This window comes from Drosophila takahashii, chromosome X, assembly GCF_030179915.1.
Source record: "Drosophila takahashii strain IR98-3 E-12201 chromosome X, DtakHiC1v2, whole genome shotgun sequence".
NCBI classification, from domain to species: Eukaryota; Metazoa; Arthropoda; class Insecta; order Diptera; family Drosophilidae; genus Drosophila; species Drosophila takahashii.
Window position 1 is genome coordinate 17,505,490 of NC_091683.1, and position 16,521 is coordinate 17,522,010.

The 16,521-nt window shown below is 43.4% G+C and overlaps 4 protein-coding genes across 12 annotated transcripts in view; 1 reads left to right on the plus strand and 3 right to left on the minus strand.

Annotated features, from left to right (window-relative positions):
• Positions 1-2,795: 2,795 nt before the first annotated feature.
• LOC108070214 (uncharacterized) lies at positions 2,796-8,796 on the minus strand. 5 transcript variants are annotated; one of them, XM_017160601.3, is made up of 6 exons: positions 8,707-8,796; positions 7,806-8,310; positions 6,829-6,974; positions 5,707-5,899; positions 4,985-5,639; positions 2,796-4,214 (listed from the first exon to the last, which is right to left on the minus strand). In XM_017160601.3, the coding sequence occupies exons 2-6, from the start codon at positions 7,893-7,895 to the stop codon at positions 3,259-3,261; spliced, it is 2,040 nt and encodes a 679-aa protein (XP_017016090.2). In that variant the 5' UTR covers positions 7,896-8,310; positions 8,707-8,796; the 3' UTR covers positions 2,796-3,258. The 5 variants fall into 5 exon arrangements, with proteins under 5 accessions (XP_017016090.2, XP_017016091.2, XP_017016092.2 ...); XM_017160602.3 differs by having other exon boundaries at positions 7,806-8,307; positions 8,707-8,730; XM_017160603.3 differs by lacking the exon at positions 8,707-8,796 and adding an exon at positions 8,446-8,635 and having other exon boundaries at positions 7,806-8,307.
• Positions 8,797-9,337: 541 nt separating this feature from the next.
• On the minus strand, positions 9,338-10,574 carry LOC108070176 (ribonuclease H2 subunit B). Its single transcript, XM_017160541.3, has 2 exons — positions 10,141-10,574; positions 9,338-10,075 (listed from the first exon to the last, which is right to left on the minus strand). The coding sequence occupies exons 1-2, from the start codon at positions 10,499-10,501 to the stop codon at positions 9,411-9,413; spliced, it is 1,026 nt and encodes a 341-aa protein (XP_017016030.2). The 5' UTR covers positions 10,502-10,574; the 3' UTR covers positions 9,338-9,410.
• A 98-nt stretch (positions 10,575-10,672) lies between these two features.
• Positions 10,673-13,959, plus strand: DNAlig4 (DNA ligase 4). The gene is made up of 3 exons (XM_017160605.3): positions 10,673-11,024; positions 11,075-12,135; positions 12,504-13,959. The coding sequence occupies exons 1-3, from the start codon at positions 10,712-10,714 to the stop codon at positions 13,869-13,871; spliced, it is 2,742 nt and encodes a 913-aa protein (XP_017016094.2). The 5' UTR covers positions 10,673-10,711; the 3' UTR covers positions 13,872-13,959.
• Positions 13,960-15,858: 1,899 nt separating this feature from the next.
• Positions 15,859-16,521, minus strand: part of NFAT (NFAT nuclear factor) — a 39,073-nt gene continuing 38,410 nt past the window's right edge. For all 5 annotated transcript variants that reach the window (XM_070218537.1, XM_044396125.2, XM_017160548.3 and 2 more), the window contains one exon: positions 15,859-16,159. In XM_070218537.1, the coding sequence (XP_070074638.1) occupies positions 16,155-16,159 (5 nt within the window). In that variant the 3' untranslated portion in view covers positions 15,859-16,154. The remainder of the gene's footprint in view (positions 16,160-16,521) is intronic.

Consider the following 16,521-nt stretch of genomic DNA (forward strand, 5'->3'; position numbering starts at 1 on the left):
AACAAAAATATATGGTGTAAATAGGTACACAAACATAAAATCTAACTAAGTTCGGTATTAATGTTTCGTTAAATAAAATAAAATAAAATAGTAAAATATACGAAAAAGAAGTGGGTATAAGATTATAATTCTCTTTAAAATCGAACCCTTTTAATATCAAATGATATCGTTTTGAGGTAGAAATCAAGTGAAAATACCATTCAGTAGCTCATTTCAAGGATCGCTCAGACCCAACTATCTTTTCCCGGTTCCTGAGTACTCGTTACGATTATATATGAGTGTATAAACTGATTAGCATTACGTACGAATTTAGAAATCTAGCCAGCTTATCATTTCTTTCGCAGTCGATGGCAGATTATGGTCAAGCATTACTATTGTATTAAGATTAGGCGTCCCCCTATATATAGTCAATTGTTTGTTGTTTAGACTTTTTGTAAATCTTACCGATTCAAAGTTCAAGCCCTGTTGAAGATTATTGTGCGAGCTTATAAGATAATAAATATATAAATATATATGATAATAAATAAGTTGGAATATGGACGAGAGTTTTAATCAAACGTGGGAATTTTTAATTTTTATATATTTTTAAATGGTGTGAAATCTAAAAAAAAAATATTCAGGTATAAAATTATAATACCCTCTACAGGGCAATAAAAAAGTAAACACACTTTAGCTGAATTCTTGAATTTGTATATTTGACTTAAGTTGCCTTCTTAGTTCTGCTTTGTTTTCGTTATCCGACTTTACAACAATTCACTTGCTTTTGGAGATTTATGCCTTGAACGCCTTCAGTTTCACTATGCTAGTTTATTAATTAATTGTTTAATTATATAGGTATATGTATTGAAGCACAGATATTCGAACGGGATCGTGTTTAAATAAGCCAGAAAAACCGATCGACAAAGGACCCAACGAAACCATCTAAGGAAAATATCAATCAATATCAATGAATTGTAAAATTCACTTAAAGTAATTGTCACATACACATACGGGTAGTTATCATATATCTAATGTCTAAGCGGATCTATAAATATTGCCTTGTCCATTGGATTGTTTTCTTTCGTGTCTGTTTCTGTTTTCTGATTTCTGTTTCTGTCTCGGATGAGTTAGCTCTATTTTCTGGTTCCATCTTGTATCTTTAAATGACCCAAACTTGTGGTTTATGTAGTTGAAAAGGCACTGCTGCATTCAAACTTTTCCTTTTATTCCCCGGATCGTGACCCCTTAGTCTCATTTGGTATTTTATGTTTAGAGATAATTTAATTTAGATTTTCCGTCTAGTGCTTGTGCCTTAATTTCCAACCGAATGCCTGCACAGTTTTGCATATTTCACATAAGCTTTTTCAGGGGGACTTCCTTGAACTGAAGTACGTGACGAGTTTGCTTTATTATTATTGGTGTGTGAACAAATTCTTATAATCTTAACTATTTACTTACAAAATCTCCATCTAGGCGACAAAACTGGCTCTCTTTCCTTTTAATTTACTTGCTCTTTTTGGTTTTCTTGGGTTTTTTTTGTTTTTAATTTAATACCACATACCCTATATTGATTTAAATCTTTTGTGCAATTTTTCCTCTTTTTTTTAAGTTTCCAAGCAAACTTTAAATAAAGGTTTTATAAAATCTGTTTCGGTAAGTCTGAAATTGAAGGATACTTCCTAAAAGCTTTAATCGTTAAAGGTTGAAAATCAAAGTCATCGAATGTCTTGAAACCTTCGCAGCTTTTTGCAAATTTTGAATGTTTCATTTAAATATTTCTATCTCGCAATCGCTAGACTATTCGAACCTAATGACAGCTATTTGTATATCTAAATTGTTTATCTAACCACGGAAGCTCAACAAACAGACATTTCGAATTTTAAATTTTAAATAGAAATGAGTAATCTCGTGGGTATAAATAAGCATATACTTCTGGTAGGTTTGGTTAATAATACTGCTTGATGAAATAATGGATAGTTTTATTGAACTATTGTCGGAACTCTTGGAGAATGTTAATCAAAGTTTAACATCTTTCTTTAACGTCTTTCTTTCAGTTTAAAATTTCACAAAACATTGTTAGCCTATTCTATATGTTCTTACATTTAACTGACTTACTGCCTTACATTTCACATTGCAAATAATACTGCTTGCAAAAGTAGCAAAATTTTAAATTTGATTATAATTGAAAAGTTTTAAAAATGTTTTCCCCGTAGAAATCTTACAAATGGTCTTTGGTAATAATATTAATTTGGAAATTTAAATATATGGGCACTTCCAAAATGTCGCTCGGGACATTTGCACACCTTTAAAGTTGAAAAAAAATTGTAAAACAATGGATTTTAATTTTAATTATGGGCTTTTCTTTTCACTCTTCCCAAGCTCTATTTTTGGTAAAAGTCTTGATTTTGTACCACTTTTAGTTTTTAAGATATCGGTAAAAAACTGCCGTATTCGCTCGGGACAAAAATAGAAGTGGATTTCGGGGAAGTTCATACAACACCAGAAATTAGCGAATTCTGATGGAATATTTGAATGCGATTTTTTTTAGAATGTAGTTCAAACATGTCGCTGTGAAATGCTTTTGGTTTTACTCAAAAATTCTTTGCCGTTTTTTTTTTATGCAGTTTCAACCACATTCGCTCGGGACATGTCGCTCGGGACATTTTTTCCGACTGTTTTGTATAGCGGATTTCTTTACCTCTATCTCTCAATTGCTGGATGTTTTGCATTTAACTTAATAGTTTAGCATGTGAATGAAGCATTCAGTACAGAAAAATGTCACATATTAGCATTCCTATAGGATAAATTTACAACAGAAGACAGGTCCAAAAAATATCAAAAAAATAGCCAAAAACTGATTTTTGCGTATATTGGTGGGGTTTGTCATAAAAATAATCAAACTATACTCCAAATTTGTAGTTAAGCTCAGTATTCAACTAATTAGAAACTAATATCGGCGCAAAATCAATTGGAAATATGTTTTATTCAAGTTTCAAGGTTTTTGGCTTGGTGGACTTTTATTTGGAAGTGCCCATATATTTTTGAAAGTTAGCCATTTTCTTAACGAAACTTTTAAGAACTTTAAAAAACCATACAAATTAGAGGTACTAAATTATAAGAACTACAAACGGAACTCGGGATTCCTCAGACTAAGAAGCGTGCTGCCGGCCCCCAAAAGCCTTCTCCACTTTCGTTTAAAAGCTTATTTCTAAAGGAGAACCTTGAGCTACAACAACAACTACTAAATGACACTGGCGATTCCAACGACCACGCCCACTATTATTCAAGCTGTCCATGGCGATGGCTGCGATGGCCTTTACTGCGATGATGGCGATGCTGGCGACGATGGTTCCTGGCCTCCGCCTCCGTTTCGGTGTCGGTATCCTCCTGATTTCGATTCCGATCCCGCTGCTCCTGCTCCTCCTCCTCCTCCTCGTCGTGCTCGTTGAGCAGCAGCGGACTGTCGTCGCCCAGGCGATTGGGGGGCAGGGCGCTGCCCGGAGTGGTGGGCGCCGATCGGGTGATCCAGCCCTTGCGCGCCACTCGTCCCCGGTTGACAAAGAAGCTGGCCCCGCTGACCACACTGCTCACCGGACTCTTCAGCACGCAGCGCTGCGCTCCCGATCCCGATCCCGATCCCAAACCGGAGCCGGAGGAGCCTCCGATGGCCGCCATCGGTATGTACAGAGCCTTGTTCGGCTGCGCCTTGCTGCTGCCCGAGGTGAAGAACTTTTTACTCCGCCCACTGCTGCCGCCGGAAATGGACGCGGATGTGGTCAGGATGGGCTGCAGCACCTGCTGGGAGTTCGAGGGCGTCGACAGCGTGTGCTGCAGCCGCGGCTTGGCCCCGCCGCCCGCTCCGCTCAGCAGGAGCTGTTCGTAGCTGACGCCCGCCTGCAGCTGGCGGATCTGGTCGAGAATCTCGCGCACCTCGCCCGTCGGACTGGTGGCCTGCGGCGGCGATCCCGGCGTCCCGATGTTGGCCAGACTGCTCACGCCGGACACCTGGGCCGACGGCTGACAGCAGTTCTCCAGGCTGTGCAGCGGATTGGGCTGGATGCAGCCGTTGCTGTATATCACCGGGGTGCCGGCTCCTCCGGAGGCCCCGGTGCCGCCGGTGACCGATCCGCCCAGGCCGCCCATGGCCAGGCTGTTCAGGGAGGCCGCCTGCGTGGCTGCTCCACTCTCCACGCCCTGGGCGGCACCGCCTGGTCCTCCACTTTCTGGCAGCATTCCTGCAAGGTGGAATTAGTTATTTATTTATTATTAATAATTTATTTACAATTGTTAGTAAGAGGAATATATTTATTAGGTTTGTTATTCCAAGACCAAAGCCTGAAAGTTTATTGTCTCTAGTTTATGCTAAAGAATTCGCTTCACTTTCACATTGTTTTTGAGTGATCTGTAGTTTCTCTTTAGCTAAAGAATTCGCGTTTAAAGTTATTTAAAGCGATTTAAGTCAAATGAAATTATAATACAATATATTTTTTAGGCCAATTAGTCCAAAACAAAACCACAAAGTTCACGTGGGGAAAAACTTCTTTAGTTCTATAAATGTATATAAAAAACAACCTGGATTAAACTTGTTTCTCTTATGCTTAAGAATTCGCGGTGTTTTGAACAGATAACAAAGTAATAAATAAATCCATGACACTTTCCGGGTGATCTTGGAAAAATAAAATTTACCCCATGATTTTTTGCGAAAAATTAAAAATAAATAAAATGTCAAGGTTTAAATGTTAATCGATAGGAAATTTAACAACGAGTTCAGAAAGGTATGACAATCTATATTTGGATTAATATTTCCATTGTTACGGACTATTACGAACTATTTTTTTGTGAAAAATTAGATTCTGGATTTTTGGTAAAATGTGAATTTTGTTTGTCTGTTTTTTTGCTGTTACTTGGCCAAAAATGGTCTTACACCAAAAATACACACTGATTTGAACTATGCAAATTAAATGCTAAAAGATACGCTTAAGAATTTGCGTTATCCGACACCCACCTGCCACACAACTGGTGTTCACAAAGATGTCGCTCAGGCTGCTGCTGCTGTTGGCCATGTACCGGAAGTGCTGATCGCTCTGCGACTGGAGGTAGCCCACGCCCACGCCCATGCCCACTCCCACTCCCTCCTCGTGGGAGGCGTGCAGCCGGGTGCTGTAGAGCGGCCCTCCGCCCGGAGCACTGCCCAGTGCCACGGTGGCGTAGTGCTGCGCCGCCTGCTGGGCGGGCATCAGTCGCGGCTGATAGGCGTCCGTCTCCACCAGCTGGGAGGCCGATCGCGGCATGGCGTAGTGCACGGAGGCCAGCGGAGCACCTGCCGGCACAGGCTGCTCCATCGATCGGAGGTGACTGCTGTTGCCATGGCCATGGGCATGGGCATGGGCCACGTAGTGATGCAGTCCCAGCTCCGGACTGGCTGCCCGGGAATAGGGCGGCGGCACCAGGGTGTTCGCCTCGTTCGCGTTGCAGATGAAGCTGGAGCTCAGGGAGTCGACGGTGCTGGCGGCGCTCAGGGAACCGCCCGCCGCCGGCCGGACAATGTAGTTGCGGAAGTACTGGACCATCAGGTAGCTGGAGCTGCCGTTGCCCTTGCCGTTGCCCGAGTCGCTGTTGCAGGTGAAGACGAGCGGATACAGGTCCGGTTTGGAGGTCACCTGAGGGTATTTTAAATTTTGAAATTATATTTCCTGGATAAATCCAATCCATTCCCATAATAATTACCTCCGTGTAGGGCGGCGGCGGATGGTGAAACGAGTTGCAGCGACTGTATTGGGGCGGAGCATAGCAGGAACCGGCCGAATCTCCCTCGGATTGGGTGTGGTGCTCATTGAAGCCCCAGCCGCACAGGGTCCGCCGCTTCTTCCATAGCGAGTAGGCACACAGGATGGCCAAGATGATGGCAACCACAACGCACCTGCAGGGAAAATGTATTGTATCAAAATTCTATTCATATAAAAGTGTCTTTTCAATTTTGCAAGTCAAATACAGATCCCAAACTACTAAAGCTATAGCCTCCAAATTTCTTGTCTAGTCTCTAGCTATTTTAAAGGCTTTAGCTAAGCACTGATTTCGTCACTAGTCAAAAGATTATCAATTTTTTTGACTGATCTTTAGTAAAAATATTTTGTTTATTTCTTTTAGAAGGTGAGAAAGTGAGGATCATTCACTGCTCGGTTTGCAGCTGGCGCGACTGAATGAAGAAGCCCATTTGGCCGGTTCCGGATGCGGATGCGGATATGCGGATGTACGGATCCGTGTCCTGCTGTGCCCGTAATCGAATTCCGACTGAAATTTGTTTGCCTTTTCGGTGGCCGAGAGATGGGATTATATGAGCAGGGTGGCGGGCGGGTTCCGCTTGTGTCTCATTAGTTGGCATTGCCATTTCCACGGCCCCCAAGGGAGGGAAACGGGGGTGGTAGGGGGTGGTACAGCTTGCATAAGCCTCTCGACTTGACTCGACTTTTGACTTGACGCAACCCCGGCGCTGGGCGCCACCTTTGCTGCCAATAATAATAATATCTCGCATGGCACACAATGCCAATCAGCTGGAAGTCCGACCCAGTACCCAGTACCCCACAACCCACCACCCAACGCCCCCCATTGAACGGCCTTGCAGGCGACCTCCGGGGAATCCCCAAAAAGAAAAACAAATGCAACCATGACCATGGCCAAATGTACATACTATCGTAGTAAATAAATAAATCACTCTTACTGCAATTAAAATAATCGGAATCTAAGAAGAAAATATATGGAACTTGAAGAGATTTAAAAAAAACAGGCTTTTACTTTATCCGAAGGTCTACCTATATTACCTATATGATATGATCATATGATCAAACTTACCAGAAAAACCAGTGGGTGGCGAAGAACAGATTGAGAACGTGCGAGTCCGAGGAGGGCGGCAGGGGGCGTGGCCCGCCCTGGTACGGTGGGCAGCAGCCCTGGGTGCAACATCCCTGACTGCAGCCCTCGCAAAATCTAGCCGTCACCTGTAAAAAATATAACATATTTGTTAAAAATTGTCATAATTCTTGGCCCCTTTATTTTATTTTAATGTGTAAAAAATTCAGACCTTTAAAAATTAACACTCAATTATAAAATTACACAAAACCTTATAGCGAATTCTTCAGAATTTTGCTCAATTATCAATCATAACAATACTATTTAAAATAGTGCAATAAATTCAGTACACTTCAAGACAATGCCATTGATTGCTAAAAATTTCCAATTAATTTGCCTAGATATTTTTAAGTTTTCTGTCCCTACATAATAATATAATAAACGAAATAAACAACTTCCCAAACACAAAAACATAAAAAGTGCTTTAAAAGTATATAAATTTTGACAGTTGAACTTAGTTAGTGCCCACTGTTATGACTCTTTGTTTTTGTGTTTTTATTTATTTGTCTGTTTTAAGGATTGAAAAAATGTGGAAATATTAAATGCATTTACTGCCGTTGGGAATGCAATCGCAATTAAATTAAAATGCAAGAGTGCATGCAACATTGATGCACCTGTGTTTTCTTTCTTTCTACATTTTATTTTTAGTTGATTGAAGACAGGCAAACCGAAGTAAAATGTTCTCTATAATATTTTTGTAAACAGTTTATAGGGCTTATAATGGAAAATTCTCTTTTCATAAATATAAGTTAATTTAATATTATAATTTTGTTAAAAAAGCCTTTAAAATTGGGAAGGGATAAAAATATACTGTTCCCAAATTCAAAATCTTAAAATGAGGAATTATATTTCTTTTTCCAGCGAACTTAAATTTTTTTAGCTTTTGTTTTTGCAACATTGACGAAATGTAAGGCACTTACGTTCGCTGGCAGCAGCGCCAAGAAGAGGGACAAGGAGAGCAGGAGCCACTGCAGCGCGGTCGTGTGAGCGTGAGAGGGATGGAGACACATGGTGCTCCACCGCTGCCTCAGTCGACGTCGCAGTCGCTGCCCGAGCTGGCGCCAAATGTCCTGGGTGGCGGATGTGAAGGGGAGGGCGGGGTAGTAAATATGTGTGTGTTTGCCTCTCCCTTTTTTAAATTTTGTTTTTTTGCAGCCTCCGTTTGTTTTTTTCTTTGTCTTTGCCCTCGTGTGTGTGATTTGTTCCTGTCTTTTGTTTTGTTTTCCTATCTATTTTTTCCTTTCTTCCTCTGCTGTTGATACTTTGCTGTTCCGTTATTTGTGCCACATGCTGTTGTTGCTATTGTTTCTTGTTGTTGTGGCTGCACTCACACAGACAGCGTTTTGTTTTGTCCTTGACAGACGCCAAATGCAATTTAGCGTAGCATGCTTTTGTGCGTTGCGACTGTTGTTGTTGCTGCTGCTGCTGCGGGAAAGCGAAAGGGAGAATTTGTTGCTAACTCATTGTTGTATTATTAATTTTCCTGCACACCACACTGACTAACACAAACACACGAGAGAGCTCCAGCACACACACACACACTAGCACATATACAAACACCTCGACGACGCCAAAGAAAATTTTCTTTTCGTGTGACGCCACTCTCTCTTTTTTCTTCCGTTTGCAGCTTAAACTTGAAAACGGTAAAGCAAACACTCGAAGGATATGAAAATTAGACAATTTAACCGCTGTAATTGTTGTTAGCCCGAAAAATCGAGGCATATAGAAAACAACAACAACAACAGCAGCAGCAGGATATGCGGATGCGGGGTGGGAAATGGGGGTGGCGAAATGCGAATCTCAGCGCAAAGCGGAATCTACCGTTAGCCTCGAACGTGGGAGCGCGCACAGCAACAACTGAGCGTCAAAAACGGAAACAAAGGAAGCCAGCAGCTTTGAACTGGAGGCCAGGATTGCCACCCCACTTGAAAAAATTAAATTATTTTTGAAGGAGTCAAAAAGTATGCTACGGTATATTTTAAAAGCATACTTTTAGGCATCGTATAAAGAGATTTTAAATCACTAGTGATTTATTTTCTTAGCTTAGATTAATATTAATTTGAGTTATGTTACAGGCAAAACTCCATGTCAAACGTAATCTATCCGTATAAGCCTGGCAACCCAAACAGCTGATAATAATTTACGTAGTGGGATGAAGAGGGATGTTTCAAGAGCGCATGAGCTCAATAGGCGCGGTTTTTAAATAGAGAATTTATTTATATTCTGATTTGATTAGGTTTAAATAATCAAGGAAAAATTAAAATATTTTTCCAAAATTTTTATGTACGAAAACATTTTTTTTTTTATCCTAAAATCTTTAATTGGTACACACAAGAGACCCAAAAACAAAAAAAACCTTATTTAAACTTTTCCACTATAAGGTTTTATAATAAAAATCTATGAAAATGAAAACTAATGTAAGTAAATTGATTGTTAAAAGTTAAACATTCGTGGCAAAAAAAATTGTAAGCGGAAGTTCACGCTAGGAAACATGAACCTATTAATAACTTATCCGAAACCTAAATCTACTTCACTTTGAAGAACGATGCGATGCTCTTGGTGCCCTTGGCGCCCTTGGCCAGGGCCTTTTCCTTGGCGGTCAGCGAGCGTTCCTTGAGCGGAGCCGCCGACGTGGGCGATGTGATGCTGGCATTGGGATCGTTGTCGCTGTCCACCAGGCCGCTGCTCTTAAGCTTCGCGGCGGCATCGCTCTCGTTGAGCTTGATCTTCTTGGAGTCGCTGCCCTCGTCCTGGCCCGCCTTCGATTTCCGCTTCTGGGCGGCGGCCTTCTCCTCGACCATCGCCTGAATCTCGCTGGGAATGTGCAGGTAGGCGGTGAGCAGGCCATGCAGATCCGCATCCAAGTAGCGGCCCACAATGTCGCAGGCCATGCGTGTGTAGTCCATTTCGTGGCTGACACTTTCCGCCGCCACCTTCTCGCTGCGCACGAAGTTCTGCGACTGGGCACTGTGCCCGCAGTGGATCTGCTTCTCCTTCAGGACGCCCGCCACCTGGCGCGCCTTGAGCGCCAGCCAGGCCAGCGTTCGCTCCTGGTTGTACTTGTAGAACCGCTGGTCGCCGGAGCTCTTCACATCCGCCACACACTTCAGGCTCTCTGGCGCGAGGATCTCGTTGAGCAGGCGGCTGGTGCTGGCCTCCTCCACCGCAATGTTGTCCAGCGACATTGCGCCTGTTGTAGGAAAGAGGGGTACAGTTTAAAAATCCATACTATCAATAAATTTAGATATATCCTACGCTGAGCACAGTGCTTCCGCAGGTGATGGAGGGCCAGGAGCGTGGGATCCACGGGCGTGGTCATGTAGATCCTGCCATTCGAGCAGACCTCGCTATTCACCAGCCAACTGCGACGCGGCTCCGCGTACTCCAGCAGCTCCATCATCTGGCCATCGGGATGGGTGACGAACAGCGCCTCCTTCCCTTGGCCAGGGTGAAAGAAGCGCTCCAGCCGGAGGCGCCCTTCGTCCGCATCCTTGGGCAGCAGTTCCTGCGACAGAAACATCACCTTCTTCAGCGAAGCGGCCGTTGTCTTCTTGCCAGATCCCTCCGCATCCGGTTCCGGTTTCGGTTTGCTGCCGCGCGTTGCCTTCTTGCTCATTCTGCCGGGTAATTTAATCAAAACTAAGTGTTAAATGTAAATAACAATTGCTCTGGCCAAACAAAAACACAGATTTCCCGCCACTTTTGGGGATGGGTGTTTACCGATAGGCAGTCCGTGTCTTGCAATATCAATAGCATATCGATATTTTATCGATTGCCTAACAGCTGTTTAAAAAATGGTGAAATTGTTTATTATTATTAAGCCAAAATGAGCGCTGATATAGCCAGCACGATCAAGTTCCGCGACATCTGCGACCTGTTCGAGAAGCTGAAGGCCACCAGGAAGGTGGCCAACAAGGAGGAGGTGCTGAAGAGCTACTACGAGTCCTTCTGCCGCCACCGCGAGTCCTTTCGCCGGCAAACGGGCCTGACCGACGACCAGGCGGAGAACGGGGTCAGTAGCTTCTATTCGGTGCTCCGCCTGCTGCTCCCCGGGGCGGACACAGGTCGGGACACCTATGGCCTGCAGATCACCGCCCTGGGCAGGCTGTACATCAAGGTGCTGCAGCTCCCAGGCGATTGTAAGTGGGTAAAGGTTCCATAAACCCAAGTTATCTCTCCTCCTTTTCAGCGCGAGATGCCCTCATGCTGCAGCACCGCAGCGGTAACATGTACCGCGACTACGGCGACGTCGTCTACGCCGTCCTCAAGCCGCGGTGCTCCAATCCGCCCAGCGATCTGCGCCTGCAGCACATCCACGCGATGCTGGACACGATCGCCAGCGAGGACACGGAGGTCAAGAAGCAGCAGCTCGTCCGTTTCACCGAGCAGGCCTCGCCCGAGGAGCAGAAGTGGCTTATCCGGCTGCTGCTCAAGAGCCTTGGCCTGGGCATCGGCGAGCAGAAGATCTTCGGGGTGCTGCACCCGAGGGCGCAGGACATCTACCAGCGCTGCTCCGATTTGGGACACGTGTGCAATCTGCTCGCGGATAGGGGCAGCGACCTGGACGACAGCAAGGCAGCCGTGAAGTTCGTGAACCTGAACGCCGTCATCCGGCCATTCCATCAGATACGACCCATGCTCTGCGAACGATTTCCCGGCGACATCCAGGAGCTGATGCAGTCGGATGTGCTCTACATGGAGACCAAAATGGACGGCGAGCGCTTCCAGCTGCACATCGAGGGCGGCCGCTTCATGTACATCTCCCGGAACGGCGTGGACTACACGCGCAACTTTGGACGCGACTACGATCACGGCACTCTGACGCCCAAGCTGAGGAGCCTGCTGCCCCTGGGCCTGGAGTCCATCATCCTGGACGGCGAGATGATGGTGTGGGACACCAGCCAGCTGCGCTTCCGCGAGAAGGGCGAGAACACGGACGTGAAGAACCTGAAGCCCGAGGGCAGCTGGCAGCCCTGCTTCGTGGTCTACGATCTGCTGTACTTCAATGGCCAGAGCCTGCTCGACCACAGCTACGTGCAGCGGGCGTACAAGCTGCACAAGATGCTCGTCGAGCAGCCGGGCGTGCTGCAGCTGATGCGCGGCCGCAAGATCGGCTCCGTCGCGGAGTTCAACGAGCTCTTCCAGCAGGCACTCGACGCCCACGCCGAGGGCATTGTGCTGAAGAAGCAGGGCTCCACATATCAGCCGGGCGTGAGGCTGGGCGGTGGGTGGTACAAGGATAAGGCGGATGTGAGTAAAGAGTAGTCTTTATACCCGTTACTCGTAGAGTCTGTCTGTCCGTATGAACGCTGAGATCTCGGAAACTACAAAAGCTAGAAGGTTGGGATTTTCCACACATATTCCTGGGCTTCCTACGCAGCGCAAGTTTATTTCAGCCGAGCGCCACGCCCACAATCGCCCACTAACGATTTTAAAATGTGTCTGGCGGCCACAACTTTAAAGATTTTCGAGAAGTATAAATGCAATTTTGTTGTGTATATTTATACCTATCGAAATGTAGAAGACTTTTTTCAAATCGGACCATTCATTAAAAAGTTATAGGCGTTCTCTCTTGTTTTGTAATATATTTTAATTCAGTTATTTATTCTACCACCCAGTACATCAAGGGTCTGATCACCGAGTTCGATGTGCTGATCATTGGCGCCTTCTACAACCGCAAGCGCACCTTCGTGGACTCCTTTCTGCTGGGAGTTCTCCAGCCAGCGCCGCCCGGCAGCGCCAGTCGGCCGGAGGTCTTCAGCATCGGCGTGGTCACGAACAACACGAAGCAGCGAGGAGTGTTAAATCACACGCTAAAGCCGCATTGGCATGATGTGATTAAGGAGCCGCCGCCGCTGTGGTTTCACTACAAGCCCAAGGAGCGCGCCGGATGCCCCGATCTCTGGATCGAGCCGCACAACTCGATCATCCTGCAGGTGAAGGCCGCCGATTTGGCGCCAAATGGAGCTTTCTTCACCCGCAAATCGCTGCACTTTCCGCGCACCGAAACGAAGCGCGACGACAAGCCGTGGAGCGAGTGCATGACCCTGCAGGAGTTCAACGACCTGTGCGCCGGATCCACGGCCATCAAGAAGCTGAACAAGCGGCAGCTGCGCCTAGAGGATGTAACGACCAAGCGCAAGCAGCTGCGGATGACGCCCTCGGAGCGGAGTCGCCTCGGATTGGCCGTCTATGAGAAACGCTGTGCGGTGGACCCGGCGGCGAGCAGCTCCCAGTTGTTCGACGGCCTCAGCTTTTGCGTACTGAGCGGATCGGCCGGGCGGCAGAGCAAGCAGCAGCTGCAGGAGCTGGTCGCCCAGAACGGCGGCTGCATCGTGGAGAACCCGCTGCCCAACGATCCCAAGTGCTTTTGCATTGCCGGCGACGAGACGTTTCTGGTCCGGCGACTCTGCCTTCAGGAGCCGCGCACCTGCAACATTCTGCGCATGGAGTGGCTGCTGAGGGTCTGCCAGCGGCAGGAGCTCGAACTCAAGCCCAAGGATCTGCTGGCGGCCACTGAGCCGTTGCAGCGGGATCTGGCCGAGTGCTTCGACCTTCTGGGCGATAGCTACAACAAGGATATTGCCAGTGTGGAGGAGCTGCAGGAACTGCTAAAGGATATTCAGCTTACACCAGAGAATTCCTGCGAGATTATCGCTGCTGAGGTGAATGCTCTGGAGGATCAGCTGCTGGACGGCGAGAAGAAACTGAATCTATTCCGCCACCTGCATGCCTACTTCTACGATCCGCTTGGCGATGAGCTCGGCAAGCTTCTGTTCCTGCAAAACGGCGGCAAACTGGCCGACGAATTTGATCCGCAGCTGAATCTGGGCTTCGTCTGCATGTCTTCTGACCTGGACAACGATAAGTTTGACCACTGGCTGAGTAACCATTCCACGCTGAGCGCCGACAAAGTCTTGAACTCTGCCTGGATCCATCAGTCGCATCGGGAGGGCCAACTCCTGCCCATGAGTGCGTTTGTCTAGAATCTAGCTTTATATTTTGTTTATAACAAGTTAATTACTGTTATCTTAGTAATAAAAATAAATGTATCTAACTATATTGACAATAAAATATTGTTTTTATATAATTTGACTGGAAAAAAGGTTTAAATAGATAATAAAATGGATGTGAAAACCATAGTAATAGTACAGAATATTTCCACTCAGATTCTCGAGGAGAATTTCTAACAAATTTCCAAAAGATTATGGTTTCAGCCAGGTATTTCCAAACTATCGAAGCTATTAAAAATGTATTTTGAAATCCTATAAAAGCCTTCTTAAAGTCATTTTTTATTTTTAAATATTTTGGAAACTCTATTTAGTTGCCCCCACTTCATTACATACCATATATATATTTTACTCAACGAGTTTTCATTAAACAAAGTTCCCACCGTTTTGGTTCTTTTTGAAAGATTTCATTTTTTATTCACATAAAAAGAGATAACGAGCAGATTAATATGGTTTCTGTAGACAAATTGGGATTGCGGATTCTGGGTTCTGGTTTCGTGATTTCGTCAATTGATACGTTTAAATAGTCGTTAACAAAGTGTAGGGAGTTTTCTTCGGGGTTTTCAGTGGTTATTCGGTTCTGCACTTTGGGCAATAAGAACATCAAAAATACATTTATTTTATTCATTGTAAAGTTAGATATATGTGTGTATATATATATATAACATAAATAATGTATATATAGGTGTATAACATTTAACACTAACAATTCTTAAGCGCGGGCTCTTCTCTCCCTCTCTTTCTCTTTCTTTCTTCCCATCTCCGTCTCTCTTCATCTCACGTGCACTTACTAACGCTATCTCTGTCGCTCACTGACTTGACTGTAACATTTAATTTAATGAGGAATATGCAATCTCTGAGATTGTTTAACACATTTATCGACTCCATGAACATCTAGATTACGTATGTCAATCAAATTGTTTCAAGTGTATCAAGATAATACCAAAAAAAAAAAACATCTATAGTTAAACATACATTTGTAGGTTCTCAGTTAGTTCGATTCTTGGGAGTGGGCGAAATTCGTGGTTGGAATATTTGTAAATGTTTATAAATAGTTGGGCATTGGGCATTGGGCATACAAATGCAGAGTTCTCTCGGTATTGATCTTTATTTGGGGCTGGCATAACAATCGTTAGTCGTTATTCGGTATAATATGCTATATCGTTATTTGCTCAATGTAGTTTGGTTGTGGGTTTGTTCTTTCTTATATTTTCAGTTTCAGTTTTTGTGGGTTCTTATTTCTGTATGGGAGTATCCTCCCATTTCTGGCTTACAAGGCTACACATAACAACTATCAACATTAAGGGTATTCATAATAATAGCGATTTAATAATAATAATAGTAATAACATTAGTTACATCTTTATTTGTGTGTGTTCCATCAATATAAGTTAAAATAAAAATGATTAAACCATAAACAAAATAATAATTGCATTTTCTTTAAATCAAAAAAGTCTTTTGGAATTTCTCGCATATTCATTATATTCGTAGCTACACATAATATGTACTGTTTTTTTTGTTTTGTTTTGTGTTTATAAATTATTAACTGTATAATAATATTTTCCTTTCGTCGTTTTTGTTGTTTTCCCAAAATAATTAGCTTAATTTTTATTGCCAGCACGTACGGTTAGGCGTTAATTATAAAGTATATATCTTAAATTCTCAAACAAATAAAAAGGAAGTTTACAAATCAGACTTCATTATAAAAATTAGGTTTTCCAGCAAAAAGTGTAATCAACATTTTTTTTTTCGAAAGTTAGTTCTTTCTTCAATTTTGAATTTTTCGGGGTTGATATTTGAATTCTTCATTTTCCGTTTTCATTCTTCACTTTTGGGAGCTCATTTTATATTTCGTAGGTATATGGCAGTCGTTATCATTGTTTTAATTTAACCTTTTGAGATAAGTTGATTATTGTTTTCAAAAAATCAATATTAAAATATAAAAAAAAAGCAAAAAAAAAGTATAAATGTAGGTATTCCATATAAGGTAGGGTTTATTCCTAAATGTAAAAACAAAGCTACAGCTACTAATGTGTGTTTGTGTGTGTGTGTTAGTGGTTTTTTCGCTTTCTTCTCCCGATTTTAAACCATCCACTTGGTCAAAAAGTTGGTCCACATGAAACCTTATCGTTTGTGTTTGTGTTTGTGTGTGTCTATATACTACATATATACTTAAGACTAAGCCTGTGTAGGAGTGACATTTATTGTTAATTAAAAAAAAAACAAGTCCACGTAGTTTAATTTGTTGATCTGAAGCCGTTTAAACTGTAAGGAAAGAAATCAATTATTAATTAAATGATATAGATAATAAATATATTATATGAGAAAAAGGGAGAGGGCAATAGTCGACTATCAGATACCCGTTACTAAGCAAAAGAGAGTGCGAGGGAGATGCAGTTATGCAAGCAGTAAACTGCTTGTACTGAATGCTTTCCATTATTTGATCATAACTTGCAAAGAACGTTCCGTTTTTTAAATTTTCTTTTACATTTCAATAGGTATTAATAGGACAATCAAAATGGTATTGACAGATTTTTTTAATGCTTAATGCTTTCCATTATTTGATCATAACTTGCAAAGAACGTTACGATTTTAAAATTTTCTTTTACATTTCAATAGGTAATAAT

Coding starts and splice junctions, on each gene's coding strand:
- LOC108070176 (XM_017160541.3), bottom strand. CDS start 10,501: ATGAGCAAGAAGGCAACGCGCGGCAGCAAACCGAAACCGGAACCGGAT. Junction 10,076..10,140: donor GCGGAAGCACTGTGCTCAGC/GTAGGATATATC, acceptor TTCCTACAACAG/GCGCAATGTCGCTGGACAAC.
- DNAlig4 (XM_017160605.3), top strand. CDS start 10,712: ATGAGCGCTGATATAGCCAGCACGATCAAGTTCCGCGACATCTGCGAC. Junction 11,025..11,074: donor GCTGCAGCTCCCAGGCGATT/GTAAGTGGGTAA, acceptor CCTCCTTTTCAG/CGCGAGATGCCCTCATGCTG. Junction 12,136..12,503: donor GGTACAAGGATAAGGCGGAT/GTGAGTAAAGAG, acceptor TCTACCACCCAG/TACATCAAGGGTCTGATCAC.
- LOC108070214 (XM_017160601.3), bottom strand. CDS start 7,895: ATGTGTCTCCATCCCTCTCACGCTCACACGACCGCGCTGCAGTGGCTC. Junction 6,975..7,805: donor TGGCGCTGCTGCCAGCGAAC/GTAAGTGCCTTA, acceptor TATTTTTTACAG/GTGACGGCTAGATTTTGCGA. Junction 4,215..4,984: donor GAACACCAGTTGTGTGGCAG/GTGGGTGTCGGA, acceptor TCCACCTTGCAG/GAATGCTGCCAGAAAGTGGA.